At 42.2% G+C, this 18,643-nt stretch overlaps 1 protein-coding gene across 5 annotated transcripts in view; it reads right to left on the bottom strand.

The window, feature by feature from the left end:
• Positions 1-14,529: 14,529 nt before the first annotated feature.
• The window catches only part of LOC145412934 (bolA-like protein 1), a 55,280-nt gene continuing 51,166 nt past the window's right edge, over positions 14,530-18,643 (bottom strand). For all 5 annotated transcript variants that reach the window (XM_080282746.1, XM_080282745.1, XM_080282744.1 and 2 more), the window contains one exon: positions 14,530-15,750. In XM_080282746.1, the coding sequence (XP_080138872.1) occupies positions 15,670-15,750 (81 nt within the window). In that variant the 3' untranslated portion in view covers positions 14,530-15,669. The remainder of the gene's footprint in view (positions 15,751-18,643) is intronic.

The raw sequence follows: 18,643 nt of genomic DNA, 5'->3' as shown, positions 1-18,643 counted from the left end.
ATATATATATATATATATATATATATATATCATCATCATCATCATCATCCTGACCTCCTTTCCCACCCAAGGGCAGCGTGAGGAGTAGCAATGTCCAGACAGCCCAAAATTGCCCAATCCAATGGGCCACGCTTTCATTCACTCATCATTCAAGCCCCCGGAACCCTGGCTCTATCGGATACACCAAAAACATTCACCATGTTCTGTAGCTTCACATAATCATATCCGACAGAGTCAATCCAGATGCTGCCACGTTAAAAAGAGGTGCCATAAATCCTTGATCATGCACTTCTCACAAAATTCATCCTGCCAGCTTCATCTCCTGTCAGTTCCCGAGCCACAACGACTTCCAAACCTCTCTTCCTCACACATTCATCCACCATATCTCTCCACCTTCTCCTTGGCCTACCTCGCCTCCTCCCTCCTTCGAATTCCCTCAGATATACCTTGTTCACCACTCTGTTGTTATCCATTCTCTCCACATGACCATACCATCTCAGTACACTTTCTTCAATTCTGGTGTCCACCGACTTCCTCACTCCGCATCTTTCACGAATCACATTATTTCGTATCCTATCCACCCTCTGTACTCCACATACATTCCTCAGCGGTCCCATCTCCACTGCTCTTACTCTTGACTTTTCATTTTCATGCCACACCATAGTCTCACATCCATATGTTAAAGTTGGCACTAACACTCCTTCATATAAGCCTCGTGCAGCTGCAACACTCAAGCCTTTGTTTCTTATCAAGGACTTCATTGCACCAGCTACTTTTCTTCCTTGTGTCACTCTATTTTCAACTTCTTTTGCACATTTACCTCTCTTTTCTATCACTGTACCCAGGTATTTGAACTCTCTCACCAATTCCAGTCTCTCTCCATTCACTGTTACATTGCACTGGGAGTCAACTTCTCTCTCAATAACCATCACTTTACTCTTTTCTACATTTACTCTCAAGGAACGACGCTTACAGACATCAGCAAAACTCTACACTAGCCTACCAAGTTCTTGTCCGGTACTTGCAAGCAGTACTGCATCATCAGCATACAACAAATTTGAGATATTCCATCCATCACCATTCATTACCAATGACATCCTTTTCTCCATTACTCATGTTGTCACTTCTCTCTTCACCCCATCCATATAGACATTGAACAACCATGGGGACATCACACAACCTTGTCGCACGCCCACACTGATCGTGAACCATTCACTTAGATGCCCATTAACCCTGACACATGCTTCACTACCATCATAAAAACTCTTGACGGCACCTAGCAGCTTACCCTCTACACCGTACATGCACAAAATTTTCCACAATCCTTCTCTGTCCACTTTGTCATAAGCTTTTTCCAGATTCATGAATGCCATAAACACCGTATGGTCCTTCTCACAAGCCTTCTCTATTATCTGTCTCGCTGCAAATATTTGGTCCACACATCCTCTGCCACTCCTAAAGCCACCCTGTTCATCACTCACTAGGACTTCTGATCTCTCTCTTGTTTTCTCTATAATAATTCTTCCATATACCTTCCCTACCACACTCAGTAAGCTTATGCCATGATAAATCTTGCACTCACTTTGTTCACCTTTATTTTTGTACAGGGGTACAATCACAGCCTTTTTCCACTCTGGAGGCACAGTTTCACTCATCCATGCCTTCTTACATATCTCCAACAAGCACTTCATTCCATTCTCCCCACTACATTTAAGCATCTCTGCATACACCTCATCAATCCCAGATGCTTTTCCATTTTTCAGCCGCTTCACAGCACTCTTCACCTGTGCAAGTGTCACATCTCCTGGCACTGCATTCTTTCTCTGCACACCCCAAAACCAATCATGTTTACAGCTGCACTGCTCTCTCTATCCCCATTCATCAGGCTTTCAAAATATTCGTTCCTTCTGGTCCTTACTTCATCTCCATGGGTTAATAATCTACCACCTGCATCCTTCACACCATCCCATTTCTTTCCGCTTTCACTTCTACATTTCCGCACCTCTTTCCAGAATAACTTTCTATTTTCAAAGTAGTTCGCATTCATTTATCTTCCTAGATCCTCATTTACCTCCTCCTTTTTCCTCTTCACTAGTCTCTTAGTCTCTTTACGTGCTTCTTGCTGTCAACATATTCAGTTCTTATTTCAACTGAACCCCTATCCTGTAACCACTTTAGCCACTTCTTCCTCTTTTCATCCACCGCTCTCTTTACCTCCTCATCCCACCATGCCGTACCTATCTTCTTTGTTGTTATTCTTGCCACACCACACACTGCTTTAGCATATATATATACAGTATATATGTGTGTGTGTATATATATATATATATATATATATATATTTATGTGCTCAACTCTGAGCATAGGCTTCTCAGCCTGCTCCCAAGGCCCAGTAGTCCTCCTACATATCGTACACCTCTACATGTCACCACTTTGGTGCTAACACCCACCGTCCATATTGAATACATGCTAGGGAGGTATATATATATATATATATATATATATATATATATATATATATATATATATGTATATATATATCATCATCATCATCAGCCACTGAGGTCCACTGCAGGACCGGCCGATCCCTACTGAAGCAGGAAAGGTACAGCCAATGTATCTCTACCCAGTGGCTAAGGCTGTCTGGTAGAGACTGTATGTAGGGTGAGAAGTGCTTGTGAGTGTGACTGTAGTGTTGTAGTGGCTTTGGATGCGAGTGTAGTCTGTGAACCAAGTGAAATCGGCCCGCCTTAAGCCAACTGGGTGCAGGCATATTAGTATGTGACACTGGTTCAACCACAGCACCCCTTATGTTTGCCAAAGTAGTAAGTGGCTTGATGAATGTTTCCCAAAGTTTTTAAAACTCTGGCGGGAGACGAACCCGCGTCCACCAGTGTGCGATATGCACACTCTACCACTGTACCACAGAGGCTCTGATATATATATATATATATATATAGATAGATAGATATATATCTACATCTATCTATCTATACATATATAGGAAGGGAAGAGGTTGTGTAGATCAGATACTCATTCTTAGATCTTTAGTGAAGAAGTTTCTAGAGAAGGGAAAGAAGTTGTATGTGGCTTTCATGGATTTGGAGAAAGCATATGACAGGGTGGATAGACAAGGATTGTGGAAAGTATCAAGAATATATGGAGTAGATGGGAAGTTGATGAATGCTGTGAAGAGTATGTATGATGGTGCTAAGGCTGCGATGGTGAACTGAGTGAATTTTTCTCTTTGAAGGTTGGGTTGAAACAGGGATGTGTCATGTCTCCATGGTTCTTCAATCTGTACATGGATGGGGTAATAAAAGGGGTACAAGGTAGGGTAGTGGATGTTGAAGTGGCCCTGGTGAGAGAGGATAGTGTTTAGAAACTCCGTGTACTGTTGTTTGCAGATGATACCGTGTTGTTGAGTGAAGACGAAGGGGAGCTGCAAGGCTTGGTGGATGAGTTTGGGAGAGTGTGTAAGAAACAGAATCTAAAGGTGAACGTAGGGAGGAGTAAAGCGATGGTCTTTGAGAGAGGTGAAGTCAGTGAATGTACAGTGAGGTTGGATGGTGAGGAATTGGAAAATATGAGTAAGTGTAAGTACTTGGGTAGTGTTTTGAGTAGGATGGAGGTTTGGAGGGTGAAGTGCTTGAAAGGGTACAGCAGGGAAGAAAGGTTGCTGGTTCCTTGAAAGCAGTGATAAGAAACAGGGAAGTGAGCATGGAAGTGAAAAAGTTACTCCATGACAGTATTGTGATACCAAGTCTAATGTATGGAAGTGAAGCTTGGATGTTGTTGGAAGGGCACAAGTCAAGAGTGAAAGCAGTGGAAATTAGTTATTTACGAGGAGCCTGTGGAGTCACATGGAGAGACAGGCTGACGAATGAGGATATAAAGGAGCGTCGTGGTGTGGATGTGGATGTGATAGGAAGCGTTAGGAGGAATACACTGAGGTAGTTTGGCCATGTGGAGAGGATGGAGGGTGAAAGACTGACAAGGAGAGTGTATGTGAATGAGGTGGAGGGGGGGAGAGGGAGGGGGAGGCCGAGGATGAGATGGAGGGATGGGGTGGAGAGGTATATGAGAGAGGGGTGTGTGAGTTGGCAGCAGGGCAGTGAAATGGTGGGGGACAAGGTGACGTGGAGGCGATTTGTTTGTGGCCACCCCGAACAGGATTGAGGCATCCGGCAATAGATAGATAGATAGATAGATAGATATATATATATATATATATATATATATATATATATATATATGAAGAAGGAACGTTGTGGGGTAGATGTGGATGTGGTTGAGAAGATTAGGAGAAATACACTGAGGTGGTTTGGACATGTGGAGAGAATGGAGAATGAAAGACTGACTAAGAGGGTGTATGTAGGTGAGGTGGAGGGAGGGAGAGGGAGGGGGTAGACTGAGGATGAGGTGGAGGGATGGAGTTGAGAGGTATATGAGGGTAGTCAAATGGCGGGTGACAGAGTGACTTGGAGGCGTTTTGTTTGCGGCCACCCTTTGCGGGATTAAGGCGTCGGGCTATAGATAGATAGATAGATAGATGATTGGTTGAAGAGTGTAATTGTAAATGTGTACAAAAGGAAGGGTGATGCCCTGGAAAGAGGAAATTATAGAGGTAGAAAGCTTTTAGATCAGATAATGAAGGTAATGGAGAGAGTTCTAGAAGGCATGATTAGAGACAGAGTGAATATTGATGAGATGCAGTTTGGGTTTATCCCAGGCAGGGGGACCGCTGATGCCATATTCATTGTTCAACAGCTTCAGGAAAAATATATTGGGAAGAAAAGGGATCTGTATTTTGTTTTTGATGGTCTGGAAAAGCCTTTGACAGAGTCCCAAGAGAGGTGGTGAAGTGGGCAATGAGAAAGCTTGGCTTGGAGTGGCTGGTTAGGGTAGTTATGGCCATGTATGTGGGTGCTCGCACCCAGATAAGAGTGAATGGAGATTTGAGTGATGAGTTTTCCGTGAATGTTGGTGTGCATCAGGGGTCAGTTTTGAGTCCCATGTTGTTTCAATGGTACCTGAAGCCCTCTCACATGACTTCAGATATGGACTTCTGTGGGAGATGTTGTATGCTGATGATTTGGTGTTGATTGCAGAGAATGAAAGGGAGGCATAGGAAAGATTTTAGGAAGTGGAGAGATGGTATAAGGTGCAAGGGCTTAAGGGTAAATGCAGATAAAACAAAAGTGATGATATCTAGGGTTGGTGGCGGTACTGCAGAGACGAGGGAAAGTGGCCATGTGCAGTTTGCCACAAGGGTGTGGGAAGTAATTCCATCTTGTGCGGTGTTTGTGATAAATGGGTGCACAAGAGATGTAGTGGTAACAGAGGTAGACAGCGAGATAATGCTGATTTTGTGTGTGCAGCATGTCGGTGAGAGCAAGTGGAGATTGTCAGGCGTGAAAGGATTGAACTTGCTGGTGAGTCTCTTGAGTGTGTGGAAGAATTTTGTTATTTGGGAGACATGTTATGTGCTGGAGGTGGGGCTGGAGCTAGCTCTGTGGCTAGGGTGAGAAGTGGTTGGAAGAAGTTCAGGGAGCTGTTGCCTCTCCTGACATTTAGAGGACTTTCCCTACATGCTAAGGGATCTGTATGTAGCATGTGTTTGTTGGGAGTGTGATGCTTATGGTAGTGAGACCTGGGCAGTACAGGAAGAGGATATTCGCATACTCAAACATACAGAAATGACAATGATTAGTTGGATGTGCAGTGCATCCCTGTGTGCAAGGTCTGGGGGGGCTGGGTTTACGATGGAAGAGTTAAGAGGTAGGATGGGACTGGAGTGTATTGGTGTTGTGATGAGGAGAGGTAGATTGAGGTAGTTTGGACATGTGGAGAGGATGAGGGATGATAATTGGGTGCAGAAGTTGAGAAGTGTTAATATTCGGGGTGGGGTTGCGAGGGGTAGACCGAGAAAGACATGGGATGAGGTCATTAAGTGTGACCTCAAGGTTAAGGGACTGAACAGGGAGGCTGCCATAGATCATGCACCATGGAAAGCCGCCGTTAGGTGACCGTGGCCGACACATGCAAGCATGTTGGAGCCTTCAAAAATGAAACGAAACGTAAATATATATATATATATATATAATGTACAGGTATGTGTATAAGCAAAAGTTTTCAGTTTTTACGTTTCTGACATAAAAGATATTTCTGCCTCTGGTCAGATTACATTTGCCCCCTTCACCAAAGAGGTCAGTTTTTAAGTTTCTAATTTTTTAGAAACTTTGCCTCTAGTCGGTCCACATTTTACCCCATCATTACAAGAGGTTCTTCCTAAACAGAATAAAATTAAGTAATGGTAACATTATCATCATGATCATCCCATCTTCCACTAACAGATCGGGTGGAGGGATCCAAAACTAAGATAGGAGAGCACAAAAGTACAGTAGGGGAACTGTCAGTAGATGAACTATTGAAACAAGCCTTACATCCTTTCACTTACTATTCAAGCCTTGAATATTCTTGGATCCACTTCACAGGCCTAACATTCCACACGTGCACACACACACACACACACACACACACACACACAAAAACTCGTCATGTGCATTTCCATCCAACCATCATCCAATCCTACATTGCCCCATAAGAAGCATAGGAGCCTGGGACTAGGCAAGCTGGTCCAGACATTGAAGATGAAAGTGACCAGCCTCACCCATCCCTGAGTGGCATTACATGAGCAATAAACCCCAACTACCCCTTAGGGGGAGGCAGTGGCTCAATCGGTAGAGAGTTGGCCTGCAGTCCTGACGGACCCAGGTTCAAATCCCGCTGAGGCAGGGAACAGTTTAAGGATTTGAATTTCATAAAATCAGACTTTACTGATCTACCAGAAGACCCGCCGACATGTCGTAAAAATACCCCCGGTAATACCAATACATCAGTCCTATATGAGACAGCCCTAGCATGTATTCAGTATGGACGATGGGTGTTAGCGCCGAAGTGGTGACATGTAGAGGTGTGCGGTACGTAGGAGGACTACTGAGCCTTGAAATCAGGCTGTGAAGCCTATGCCCAGAGTCGGTCACATAATCCAACTGGAGCATCGTAATTACCCACTAAACCACCAGGTGCCAAAATTTGGTTATGTGGTTACCACCCAGCATAGTAAATGGTTTCCTGGTGTACAGACAACCATTTGGGTTTGTCATTCAGTGTAGTCACCCACGGGCAGATGAAGGAGGAAAGAATGAAGAAAAGAAAGACAGAACAGGGAGTGTAAAGTCACCTGTAGGCAGAAGGATGAGGAAAGAATAAAAGAAAGACAGAAGAGGATGGAAGGAAAGAAGGATGGGGGAGAGGAAAGGGCAAACACCTGAGAGCGGCACTACATCCACTCTCTTGATGTAATGCTGGTCTTGGGTATCGAGCCTTTCCTCTCCATATCTGATCCAAAAGTTTTATGCCTTTATAATTTCCCCTTTCCAGGGCATCACCCTTCCCCTGATTTACATTTACAATTACACTCTATATAACTGAATTCTTTGAATCGGTAACTAAACCCACTTCTGTATCTCCTGATGCTATCAATTTAGTTCAACATCTGAACAGTAAACCCAAAGACATCCACTGCCTTTGCCAACTGCATCCTACCTATTGCCCTGCCCACAGTAGCAGCATTAACTCAAAGGCCAAGGGCCAAATGCTGAATATATTGACTCCAAACCTTCCCAATTGCAGTCAAACTCCTCAATCAGCAACTGGTTTCAGTGTTCTCTTCAGACTTCTTCACTATCCTCACTGTCCACCACTACCTTTCCTTCATCATTCTTCACATACAGCTCACCGATGATATCCCTGTTTTCTCTCTTCATCTGTGTTGCCACCTTACATACCACATTCTTCCATTCAACACTATTAAGACTTCGCAATAAAAGTCTCCGAGATTCAGATTTTTGCCTGTATACCTACATTTTGGCCATATGCTTGGCAGCCAAACAATCCTCTCTACTACCACCATTTTTCCATTGCCAGAAGTCTTCTTTTCTCCTTAACTAAGGCTTCTACACCTTTTTCCCACGACCATGTTACCTTATGTCTTGGTGGGTCATTTGTCCATCCTCACACTGGACCAGTAACTCTCAAGAGATTGTTCTTGAGAGCTCTGTACTGCTCATTAAATCTCCTGTCTACAGCTCCCTTTTTGGCTACCACTGTAGAGGCATCCTTTACTGTTTGTTTTTTCAATTTCCATATGCTTCTTCTGTGTGCATAAGTCTTTTTCTTCACTACCTGCTTCTTTAGGTCCTTGTCACATAATCAAAAAGTTAGGTGCTGCACATTTCTCCACTCCCTATAACTGTCACATCCTTCATTAACCTCCTATCAGACATCCTGACCAGGAAATAGTTAATCTGGCTACTATTAACCACAGACTCATATGTACTCAGCCCTACTTTCTCTTTCCCTAAAAAATGTGTTGCACACAATCAGGTTCATTGCCTCTCCAAACTCTTACTATCTTCTCCCCTTCTGAATATTATTACCTAGTGTTGTGCATCACTAACCAACAGAAAAGGGGTATGGCAGGGACACACACTTTATGACAAATGATGATGTTGCTGTTCCTTTAGTCCAAAGCTCATCTGAACATGAACTTAGTGGACTGCAAGCTGAAGTTGTCTTCTCTTACAGTCCACCATCCTCCCTCTGTAAAAATGGGAGATGAGGTACCAACCAGCAGAGCTACCTGGGTACATCAGTGCCACTATGTGAAAGGGTTTCTCTCTTGAACCACGGTAACTATGCTTAGGTTAATGTTGTTGTTGCTTAAGCTCAGTCTGTCTGGTTGAGCAGACCTGTCAACCACAGACAACCAACCTACTGTATAGGGTTGTCTCAAAGGTTCACTACATCACTGATGTTATGTCTGCATCTTACTGTGTCATGTGCTTCATTATGTGTCGTGTCATGTAGGCCAAATCTACAAGTGGGGTATGTGTCATCTGTGATTCCATTCAATCCATATCCAAGCTAGTAGTTTTGGAGGGCTGACTGGTGTCCTGATCTAAGCCTAGCTAGGTGAACTTGATCAGCTCTGCTTAATAATACCTGTGATGGGTGATGCTGGGGGGAAGGGGAGCTTGCAGTAGTGCATTCTGATTGAGGTGCTGTATTGCCTTGTGTCCGGTAGGTGTTTAAGTATTTATTCATTGTTAGCGTGTGTCTGGAAGTGGGATGTTATAGAAGGTCTGGTAATGACTGTGTGGCAATGATTCTATGTGCCTCGTTGTAATGTGTGGTTCTGTCGTATAATGACAGTGGTGTTGTGTACTGGCACAAGCTGCTACACAGAATTCTCTCTCTCTCATGTTGAGAAAGACCTTACCAGTGGGGACTTTAGTTTTAGAATGTAAATGAGCTACACAACCAGTACTGGTGCAGCCAGTCATGATACACAGGGCATTGTTCTGTATGGTCTGCAATGTTTTGTAGTGGGTTTTAGATAGGGTGGAAGCCCGTGCAGGGGAAGCATAGAACATCACTGATCTGACATACCGGTATTGTTTGTAGAGTAGGGAGGGTTTCCTTTTGTTGCCCAAAGGTTGTCCGTGCATGAGCTCCAAGTGCATTTAGTCTTGGGTTGCATCACCTGTTTATGTCTTGTGTGCGGCCCTTGAAGGTGTGTCCAACATCATATGTCACTACAAGAATCTTAGTGGAAGGGGTACATGGCACAGGTACAATGCTGATTTGTAATACTGTATTAAGCATGTTGTACATACGATTATGATTATAATTGGTATTAAGCGTGGTGGTGGACCTGGCTGGAGCAATCGTCAGCATATTGTCCGCAACCCATGCCTGAAGTGTATTAAGGCAATCTCATTGTAGGGTGGGTAGTGATGGTGGCAGACAAGTCTTGCACATAAACCTGGTGGCAAATGGGCAGCCTGGCTTCATCTCACAGTGGACATTTCAAGACCTGCAATGCTCCCGATTTATAACATCCTTACTTCATTAACCTGACTTTCCGTCTAAAGCTGGGGTGAAACGGGATCACCAAATAAACAGAAAGTACGAAAATAAGAGCTGTCAACAGCATACTCAGTGAAATGGGCTACATAATCATTAACAAACTTAGTCTCACAACATGGTTGAAAATCTTATGGTTGATTCTGGGACATTCATGGCACTGTATGCAAGGCTCATGACCATCACTGACCACCTTCTCTGACTACAAGCAACCAGGCATCCTTATTTTTATTTCTTTATTTTCTTTTTTGGCAACTAACCCTGCAAGATACTACCATGAGTGTGAAATGTTACTTGCCACACAATCATCACCCTTAGGCCGGGTACATTCAGGTTTATTTATAAGTACTGTACAGTCATTCAGTGATCTTTCTTCTGAGCAGCTGTGCACAGAGTTAGTCTAAGTTGAGACCCAAATCTTATTACACACATCAGTCTTCTTTTTCCAACAGTTTACACCAACTGTTGTGAAGTAATTACCTTCCATTCCACAGCAAACATCAGATGTACCATGACCAACCCCAAGGCTGGGATTCCCTGAGAGAAAGCATGACATCATTTTTATGTTATGCTGTGATCTTTCCTTCTCCATTTTGCCACCCTCATCCAAGCATAATTATCACTAATCAACAAATTTCAACATTTTATCTACTGTAGTTCAGAAATGAGAATGGGTGATTTGGGGTAAACTCATGGTACTGATTTCAAATATGTTTTTACTTTTACTTTTTCTCTATCAAGCACTGATTATATGAAATTTAGCCTTGAAATTTTTCTTCCACTAGTCAGCAATTAATATGCTCCAATTGCCAGGTAATGCTAGGAATAATTTTTTGGAGATATATTATTTGGGATGTAAAAGTAATACACAGAAACAAAATCAAGTGTATTATTTCACTGTTGTATGTAAATTTCACTGTGAATACAGGTACTCACAGTATGGTTTTTTGATTATTTCTTTTTGAGCTCTACATGGTTTCCCATGTCAGCATCCAACAATAGTCTGCCATCATACCAGCCCCAATTCTATCTTAGTATCTGTTCCATTACTGAAATATCCTGGTGAAAACATTCACCCTGTTTGTCACTATTATCACCCAAGTTTGTTTAAAAAAAACAAAAAAAAAAAAAAAAGATGTTAGTAAAGAAAATGGATTTTAAGAGACATGCGGCATCAAAGTTCATGGTACGCAACCGACAGCTCTTCAACGACTTCCACATAATCTTCACTGTGATGGCTACCCAGAAAACCAGCACAAATTTTCTTAAGAGATCTCCAAGCTTTAAGTTCGTCTGCCTCAAGGGTTGCATCAAACTGACTGCCTTTCATGAGGCTACGAATTTGTGGGCCAATGAAAATGCCTTCCTTCAATTTAGCGTCACTAATCTTAGGGATGACTTTCTTCAGGTGTCTGAAGCCTGCACCTGTCTTATCCAAGGCTCTGACAAAGTTTTTCATCAAGCCTAACTTGATGTGACGAGGCGGAAGTACAGGTACACCCTGGTTTAACGATGCAATTGGTTAAGTAAAAGCTCATCGCTAGGAGGCGTATCGTATATCGCGGTAGATTTAACATGTAAAGTATAAGGATGTATTTTTGAGCCTTGGGTTTCCCCCCAAACTAAGTCCTGAACCCACCCAAATGAGTCCAAAAACAAATTTCTAGCTCACCTAAACCCCCAGATAGCTTTAAAACATGCTAAACTAAGCCTAAAAGCAGTTTATAACAGTTTATAAATCAACCTATTAAGTCTATAATACATCAAAATCGGTACAAAAACAAACAAACAAACAAACCCATCTTTAAATTAGGGTTTGGCCATCATTAGGCGGGGCATGGTGGTATTTTTACCCCCATCACTAAGCCAGGGCATCGCATCTAGGGGTATCACACATCAGGCTATACGTGTATGATATCTTCCACCTGGATGAGTGGTTTGTTCCATACGTTGTGTACACCAGCTTCGTAGGTGCCTCAGGGAGGACACTTACGCTGGATATAGTGCTGCTGGACATCGCGACAGTCCCATAAAAACAGGAAGCAACAGTATTTGGTGAATCCTCCTTGTAGTCCAAGCAGCATGAGTACCACTTTCTAATTGCAGTAGATTTTCCATCAGAATTTGTCATACTCAGCCAAAACGTGGAGTTTTTGCACCGATTTGTACGTTTCCTTCATTTGAGGAGCTAAATCAAGTGGTATACTGAGTAACATGTTCCCTTTGTAGAGGAGAACAGCCCTCAGACCTGACTTGATGGAGTCAATAAAAAGTCGCCATTCGTCAGGATCCTGAATCCTTCCCAAGGGTTCAAACAGACGTGCAATATTGCTACAGTAGCATACTCCACTGTCTGACTTGGAAAAAAACATTCCAGATTTTGTTGCCACTTCCTGAAACTTGTCACCTTTGTGTTTGGATGCAACAAGTTTCAATCTTGCAATCTCAAAGTGAGTAGATCTGACTGCTGTTTTGATAAATTTGGGTCACGTACAAGATCGTTAAGGTTGTCTTGGAAGACTAGATGGAGTGCATTGCCAGATGACTGACTTTCAAAGTCAGAATCAGGGGCAGCTGCTCCAGATGCCTCTCCATCTTCATTCTCATCTGAAGTCAGAAATACACATTTATTAGTTGGCGGCCTTGGAATGGGAAGACCCTCCGAGTGATCGACTGGTCTTATTGCTGACGGTAAATATGGATAAAAAATGCTGTTTTTGTTTTTGAAGAAAAAAGTAGCAATCTGTTGTGTGGTCACTTCATTCTCTCCACATCATGGGAACTGCGAAAGGCATCCCTGTTTTCCCTCCTGCTAGCCATTCACGATGAGTTGGAACAAGTCACACAGCAGATATAGGATGCCCATCGTCTGTCTAGGTCGCCAATCTTAACACCAAAATAATGTAGATATGCTGTCTTTACAAGGGACATAATCTTCTATTTCTGCTTCCTTGGAGTGAAACTTTCACATATATAACAGAAAGCATTAAGATCATTCACACATCTGTGAGGCACTGTCAACCCATAAATCTGAAATAAGAGTTATATTAAGCATAACGAATTTCCACATTTCAAATATATAACAGAAAGCATTAGGATCATTCACACATCTGTGAGGCATTGTCAACTCATCAATCTGAAATAATAGTTATATTAAGCATAATGAATTTCCACAGACATACAGTAACCTCTCAAATAACGCGAGGGTTAGGTTCCTGGAGAGGTCGCATTAATTAAAAACGCGTTTTTTAAACATATTTTTCCCATAAGAAACAATGGTAATATTGGGAGTTATGTTCCTGGACTCTGGGAAAGTCTACCCATTTGGGGAGTTATCTTACTCTAAACTTTAAAGCAACAATATTAATTTGAAGGAAAATCCACGTAAAAAACAAAAGCAGTATATTTGGGGAGAAATAAACAACATTTGAGCCCTAGCTGGGCCGAAGTGTTGTTTACTTCTCCCCAAATACAGTACATACTGTTTTCGTTTTTTACGTGGATTTTCTTTCAATTCTGCTTCATTCACGGCATTGTGAAAGTTCCTCAACATTATTAATGCATTAGTAGGTCTTAAAAACACTACAGTAAAAGCAACATTTTCATTACAGAAAGTAGGTCACAAACAATTACAACACACAACCTCACTTCATCTATGCATCACTCGTCGTCTGTTGCTATCCCTCCTCACCCCGCTACCCCACCTCCCGCCGCTCCCCACCCTAAATTTGTTGTCCCTCCTCGCTCTGCTGTCCTTCCTCTTCCTCTTCCACTGACTCCCGTGCTACTGGTGATGAAGATAACTCCCTTAAGTTTTCTGTCTTCTTCATAAAGAAATGCTCTATCTTGGTATGAGTGGTTTTCTTCTTTCTGTTCTGCAGCATCAAGTTGTAACAATATAGATCTGCCATCACTTTCCTGGCCAAATTTTGTCCGAAAATGAGGCAAATTGCTCAGAATGGGGCCAAACTTAATTTTCGAATATTATAATTTGAATAAAACCAGTTTAAGCAACAGACAAATAAAAAATTGTATTTATGCATAAACTGCCACACACGGTCTATCAGCTCGGGACTGTCCAAGGCGCGCGTGGCTAATCTGAAACCATCGTACATGTAAAGTCGCGTTAAATCGAGAAACCCTTGTTAGTTAAACATATCTACTTAAATATTTGCTCGTGTTAAAACGAAAACGCGTTTTATAAACTCATGTTAGTTGAGAGGTTACTGTACTTTAGACAATGGATGTAGACAACTGGCAATGTATATGCTGGATATCATACACTGTGTATACAGTATATAAAGATGTATAACGAGCACGAATAAAGTGATGAAAAGAAGGGCCACTGTATTACAGGAATGTGTGTGAGGGTAGTGAGTTCAGAAAAATTGTCATGACAGAGCAAAATGAATATCATATTTGAAATCAGCACCAAGTTATTCCCTTGGGATACTCATTTATCTCTCTGAACCGACATTTCTGTCAAGCAGTATTATTTTTCATGCTAAAAATACTATCCTTTAGATATGACTCTTTCTTAATACAGAGGTTCATCAAACAATTTTATTCTTCCAATATATTATAATAAACAGTACTACATATTTCTCAGAATACATTACTATGTTTAAAAGTTTACAAGTTCTTAAATAAGGTACTGTACTGCTGTTTTGCTACCCCAGTCTGTCTGATTGAGCAGACCCATCAACTGCAGGCAAGCAACCATCCTTGCTGGGCGAACTGATATTCTCGTGTGGCAGGCTGCACCTCACAAAGTGAGACGTGGAGGTTATTGTGGGAGTTAGGTTTCTGGGTGAATGCTGAAGTTGCATCTCATCACTAAGTTAATAGGGACACCATAGTAGGCTCTAAGTTGCCCCATTCTTGGCTATATGGTTACCACCCAGCACTGTAAATGGTTTCCTGAGTTACGAGAAACCATTTGGTTTCCTTGCTGGGCGAACTGATATTCTCGTGTGGCAGGCTGCATCTCACAAAGTGAGGCATGGAGGTTAATGTGACGGTTAGGTTTCTGGGTGAATGCTGCAGTTGCATCTCATCACCAAGTTAGGGACACCATAGTAGGCTCTAAGTTGCCTCATTCTTGGCTATACGGTTACCACCCAGCACTGTAAATGGTTTCCTGAGTTATGAGAAACCATTTGGTTTTTCACTTCGTGTAAGCAACCTGATGTGGAAAGAAGAGTAATAAACAGAGACAGGAAGGAAGGACGAAGTAAAAAGAGAGCAGGACAGTCACAGAAAAAGAACGACAGACAAAGGAAGAAGCAGGCTGCACTACATCAAGTGAAAAGGATGATGGCTGTCCCCATCTACCACCAACATAGTAAATATAAAACAACAATGATTACACTATTTGTACTAAATTCATACATTTTTCATTAACAATAAGTGCAAGTGACTGAGTACACAGGGACTTATCCCTTCAGCAAAGATACATATTTTACAAAGTATTTAGGCTGCAAACAGATGCTTTTATTCAGCTTTTGGGGTATTTCTAGGATGAAGAGGTTAATGGAATCTATCAGACATTTCAGTTCAACAAATCTCTCTGAAGGTGAAATAAAATGGCTCCAGACAGCAACAAAATAAAAAAGTAACTGTGGTGATGGGCCTAATAAATTACTAAGAACCTACTGTAGCGGGGACCCTTCACTGCTATTTACCAAAGCCACCTCGGCATGCTGGACTGCGCTCAATTTCCTGAGGCTCACTAGACCACTGGGCTGGTGTGCGGGCCTACAAGACCAGATACATATTAGTCCTTAATACTGTAAATCACAGACTACTACGTAAAATTACTTACGTAAAAGCTGTTGTTATATTCAAAGCCTATAAATTTTTGCTAAAGCATGGAAGTGAAGCTTGGATGTTGCTGGAAGGACACAAGTCAAGAGTGAGGGCAATGGAAATGAGTTATTTAAGAGGAGCCTGTGGAGTCACATGGAGAGACAGGCTGACAAATGAGGATATAAAGGAGCGTTGTGGTGTGGATGTGGATGTGATAGGAAGCGTTAGGAGGAATACACTGAAGTGGTTTGGCCATGTGGAGAGAAAGGAGGGTGAAAGACTGACGAAGAGAGTGTATGTGAATGAGGTGGATGGGGGAAGAGGAAGGGGGAGGCCGAGGATGAGATGGAGGGATGGGGTGGAGAGGTATATGAGAGAGGGGGGTGTGAGTTGGGAGCAGGGCAGTGAAATGGCAGGGGACAGGGCAACGTGGAGGCGATTTGTTTGTGGCCACCCCGAATGGGATTGAGGCGTCTGGCAATAGATAGACAGATAGACAATTATTATTCTGGAAGGTGAGGCAATGATAGTCAACCAGAGTGTGAAATTCCTTCAGGGGCACATGGTCCTGATGGAGTGCACAATACGAACAGTGAGCATAGCTCTGCACAGTATGAAAGGAGATGTCTGAGGAAAATCTCTGTATAATAAATTGTAATACTGTATTATCAAAAATATATAGCTACAAGATTATAGATAAATTTTTTTTATCCTACAATATTAGAATTTTAGAGAAATGTTGCCACCTGACAAGTGCACAATGGTTTGATGGCTGTCCCAGATCATAGCATACCATACAGTGAAAGCTCGATTATCCATGTTTGGAACATCCGATTTTTGGCAAGTCTGGGCCGTGACCGAATGATACAGTGGTACGGTAATACATAAAAATATCCATAAGATTGCTCCTGTTTAAACAATGAGCATTCAGTTGCTAGTGGGTGTGCCACAGGTAAGTATGAGTGAGTCTATCCCCCACCCACGCCTCCCACTCACAACCCGCTCACAAGGGTGGTGGGGTGGAGTTTGGTGAGGTGATTGGTAAGAATGGAAGCCACCACCTGAGAGATGCTCGTGGTTGCTCATTCTTTTGTTTGTTTTTGTGTGTATGTGAGAATGAAAGAGTACTGATACAAACAATAATGTATTCCATTAATAAATCAATCTAATACAGTAGTACAGTAAACTCTCAGTTATCCGTTGTTGCAATATCTGGCACTGCTGGCTCGGCTCTATTAAAGCAATATCCGGCGAAATTATGCACTATCCAGCGCTGAAACGGGATGTAACCAGAGGTTCTATCCAATATCCGGCAATGACGTGTATCAACAGGCTTGTAAATGGTTTCCAACCAGCGTTGTATTACCGTATTATATAACTGTTTTATTGTATTTTACGCTTAATTTTCATGTTTTACTTAAGGTAAAGCTTTTAGGATAGAGGTTTGAGACAGATAGCAACGCAATATCTGGCTGGACGCCAAATATTGAGCTGATGAGGGGTGCTATGCAATATCCAGCATTTCACATTATTCAGCATTGGGCTTGGCTGAAATATGCCAGATAATTGAAAGTTTACTGTACTTGTGTTTTAGGTAAATGTATGTTTTACTTTAAGCAGCAGAAAGACCTTACCAATTCATTTCATATTCTTTCAGTTTGTTTTCTGTACTTTTATGACTATTTTCATGGTGGTAAATTACCTTTTCCTGCTGAAAAATTTCCCCTTTGATATTATCATCACGTACCTTAAGCCGTAACTACACCTGTTTGTTTCCAGCATAACTGAAGAAACTCACTCTTCGTACTCAAGGGTGGATTTTGTTTCCCAATTTCCCAACTGGAGGTTAGATTAGGTTAGGTTAAATTATTAGGTACAGTTATACTGCGTTCAGTTAGGTTTAGTTAAACACTTAGGTCAGGACAGTCCCTTCTGCCATTATGCTGATGAATCAAACAAGAGCTGTCTCAGCAGAACAGCTAAAAAAAAAAATGGGGAAACAGATTTAACAAGAAACGTTTATTTACCACCCCAGAAAAAATCAGGAAAATATAACAAGACTACTGTATAAGGAAGAACTGATTTGGTAAGCTGCTTTTACTGCACAAAATAAACCGTACGTCACCTGTGCTTTGTTTCCACCGGATTAATCATGATTTTGGACTTCGGGGAACCATTCACACGATATTGCCCAGATAACCAGGCTATCACTGTATTACATAAATTAAAACAGAACTGATGAGCATTGGCATATACTGTACGAGAAATGAGCCTTGAAGTAAATATGCAATATACATTACTATATAGTGCTTTATGGACAATGATGTCTCTACCTGGGGCAGTTATTCTTAACCGGGGGTGCCTACATCCCTTGGGGGTAGAAAAGTGTCATTTCATGCAGTATGAAACATGCCAGCCAGTTCAACTAAAAGGTTCTATCTATCACTCTATCTACAGTATTGCCAGATGCCTCAATCCCATAAGGGGTGGCCACAAACAAATCACCTCCATGTCACCCTGTCCCCCACCATTTCACTGCCCTCCCCCCAGCTCACACCCCCCTCTCTCATATACCTCTCCATTCCATCCCTCCATCTCATCCTCCACCTCCCCCTCCCTCCCCTCCCCTCCACCTCACTCAGATATACTCTCCTTGTTTGTCTCTCACTCTCCATCCTCTCCACATGGCCAAACCACCTCAATGTACGTCTCCTTACACTTTCTATCATATCCACATTCACAACACAATGCTCCTTCATTTCCTCATTTGTCAATCTCTCCATGTAACACCACATGCTCCTCTCAATTAACTCATCTCCACTGCTCTCACTCTTGACTTGTT

This window comes from Coenobita brevimanus, chromosome 94 (genome assembly GCF_032717465.1).
Source record: "Coenobita brevimanus isolate Jiangsu-jjx chromosome 94, ASM3271746v2, whole genome shotgun sequence".
Classification (NCBI taxonomy): Eukaryota; Metazoa; Arthropoda; class Malacostraca; order Decapoda; family Coenobitidae; genus Coenobita; species Coenobita brevimanus.
Note: the sequence above shows the minus strand (reverse complement) of the source record. Positions and strands in the feature narration are given on the sequence as shown.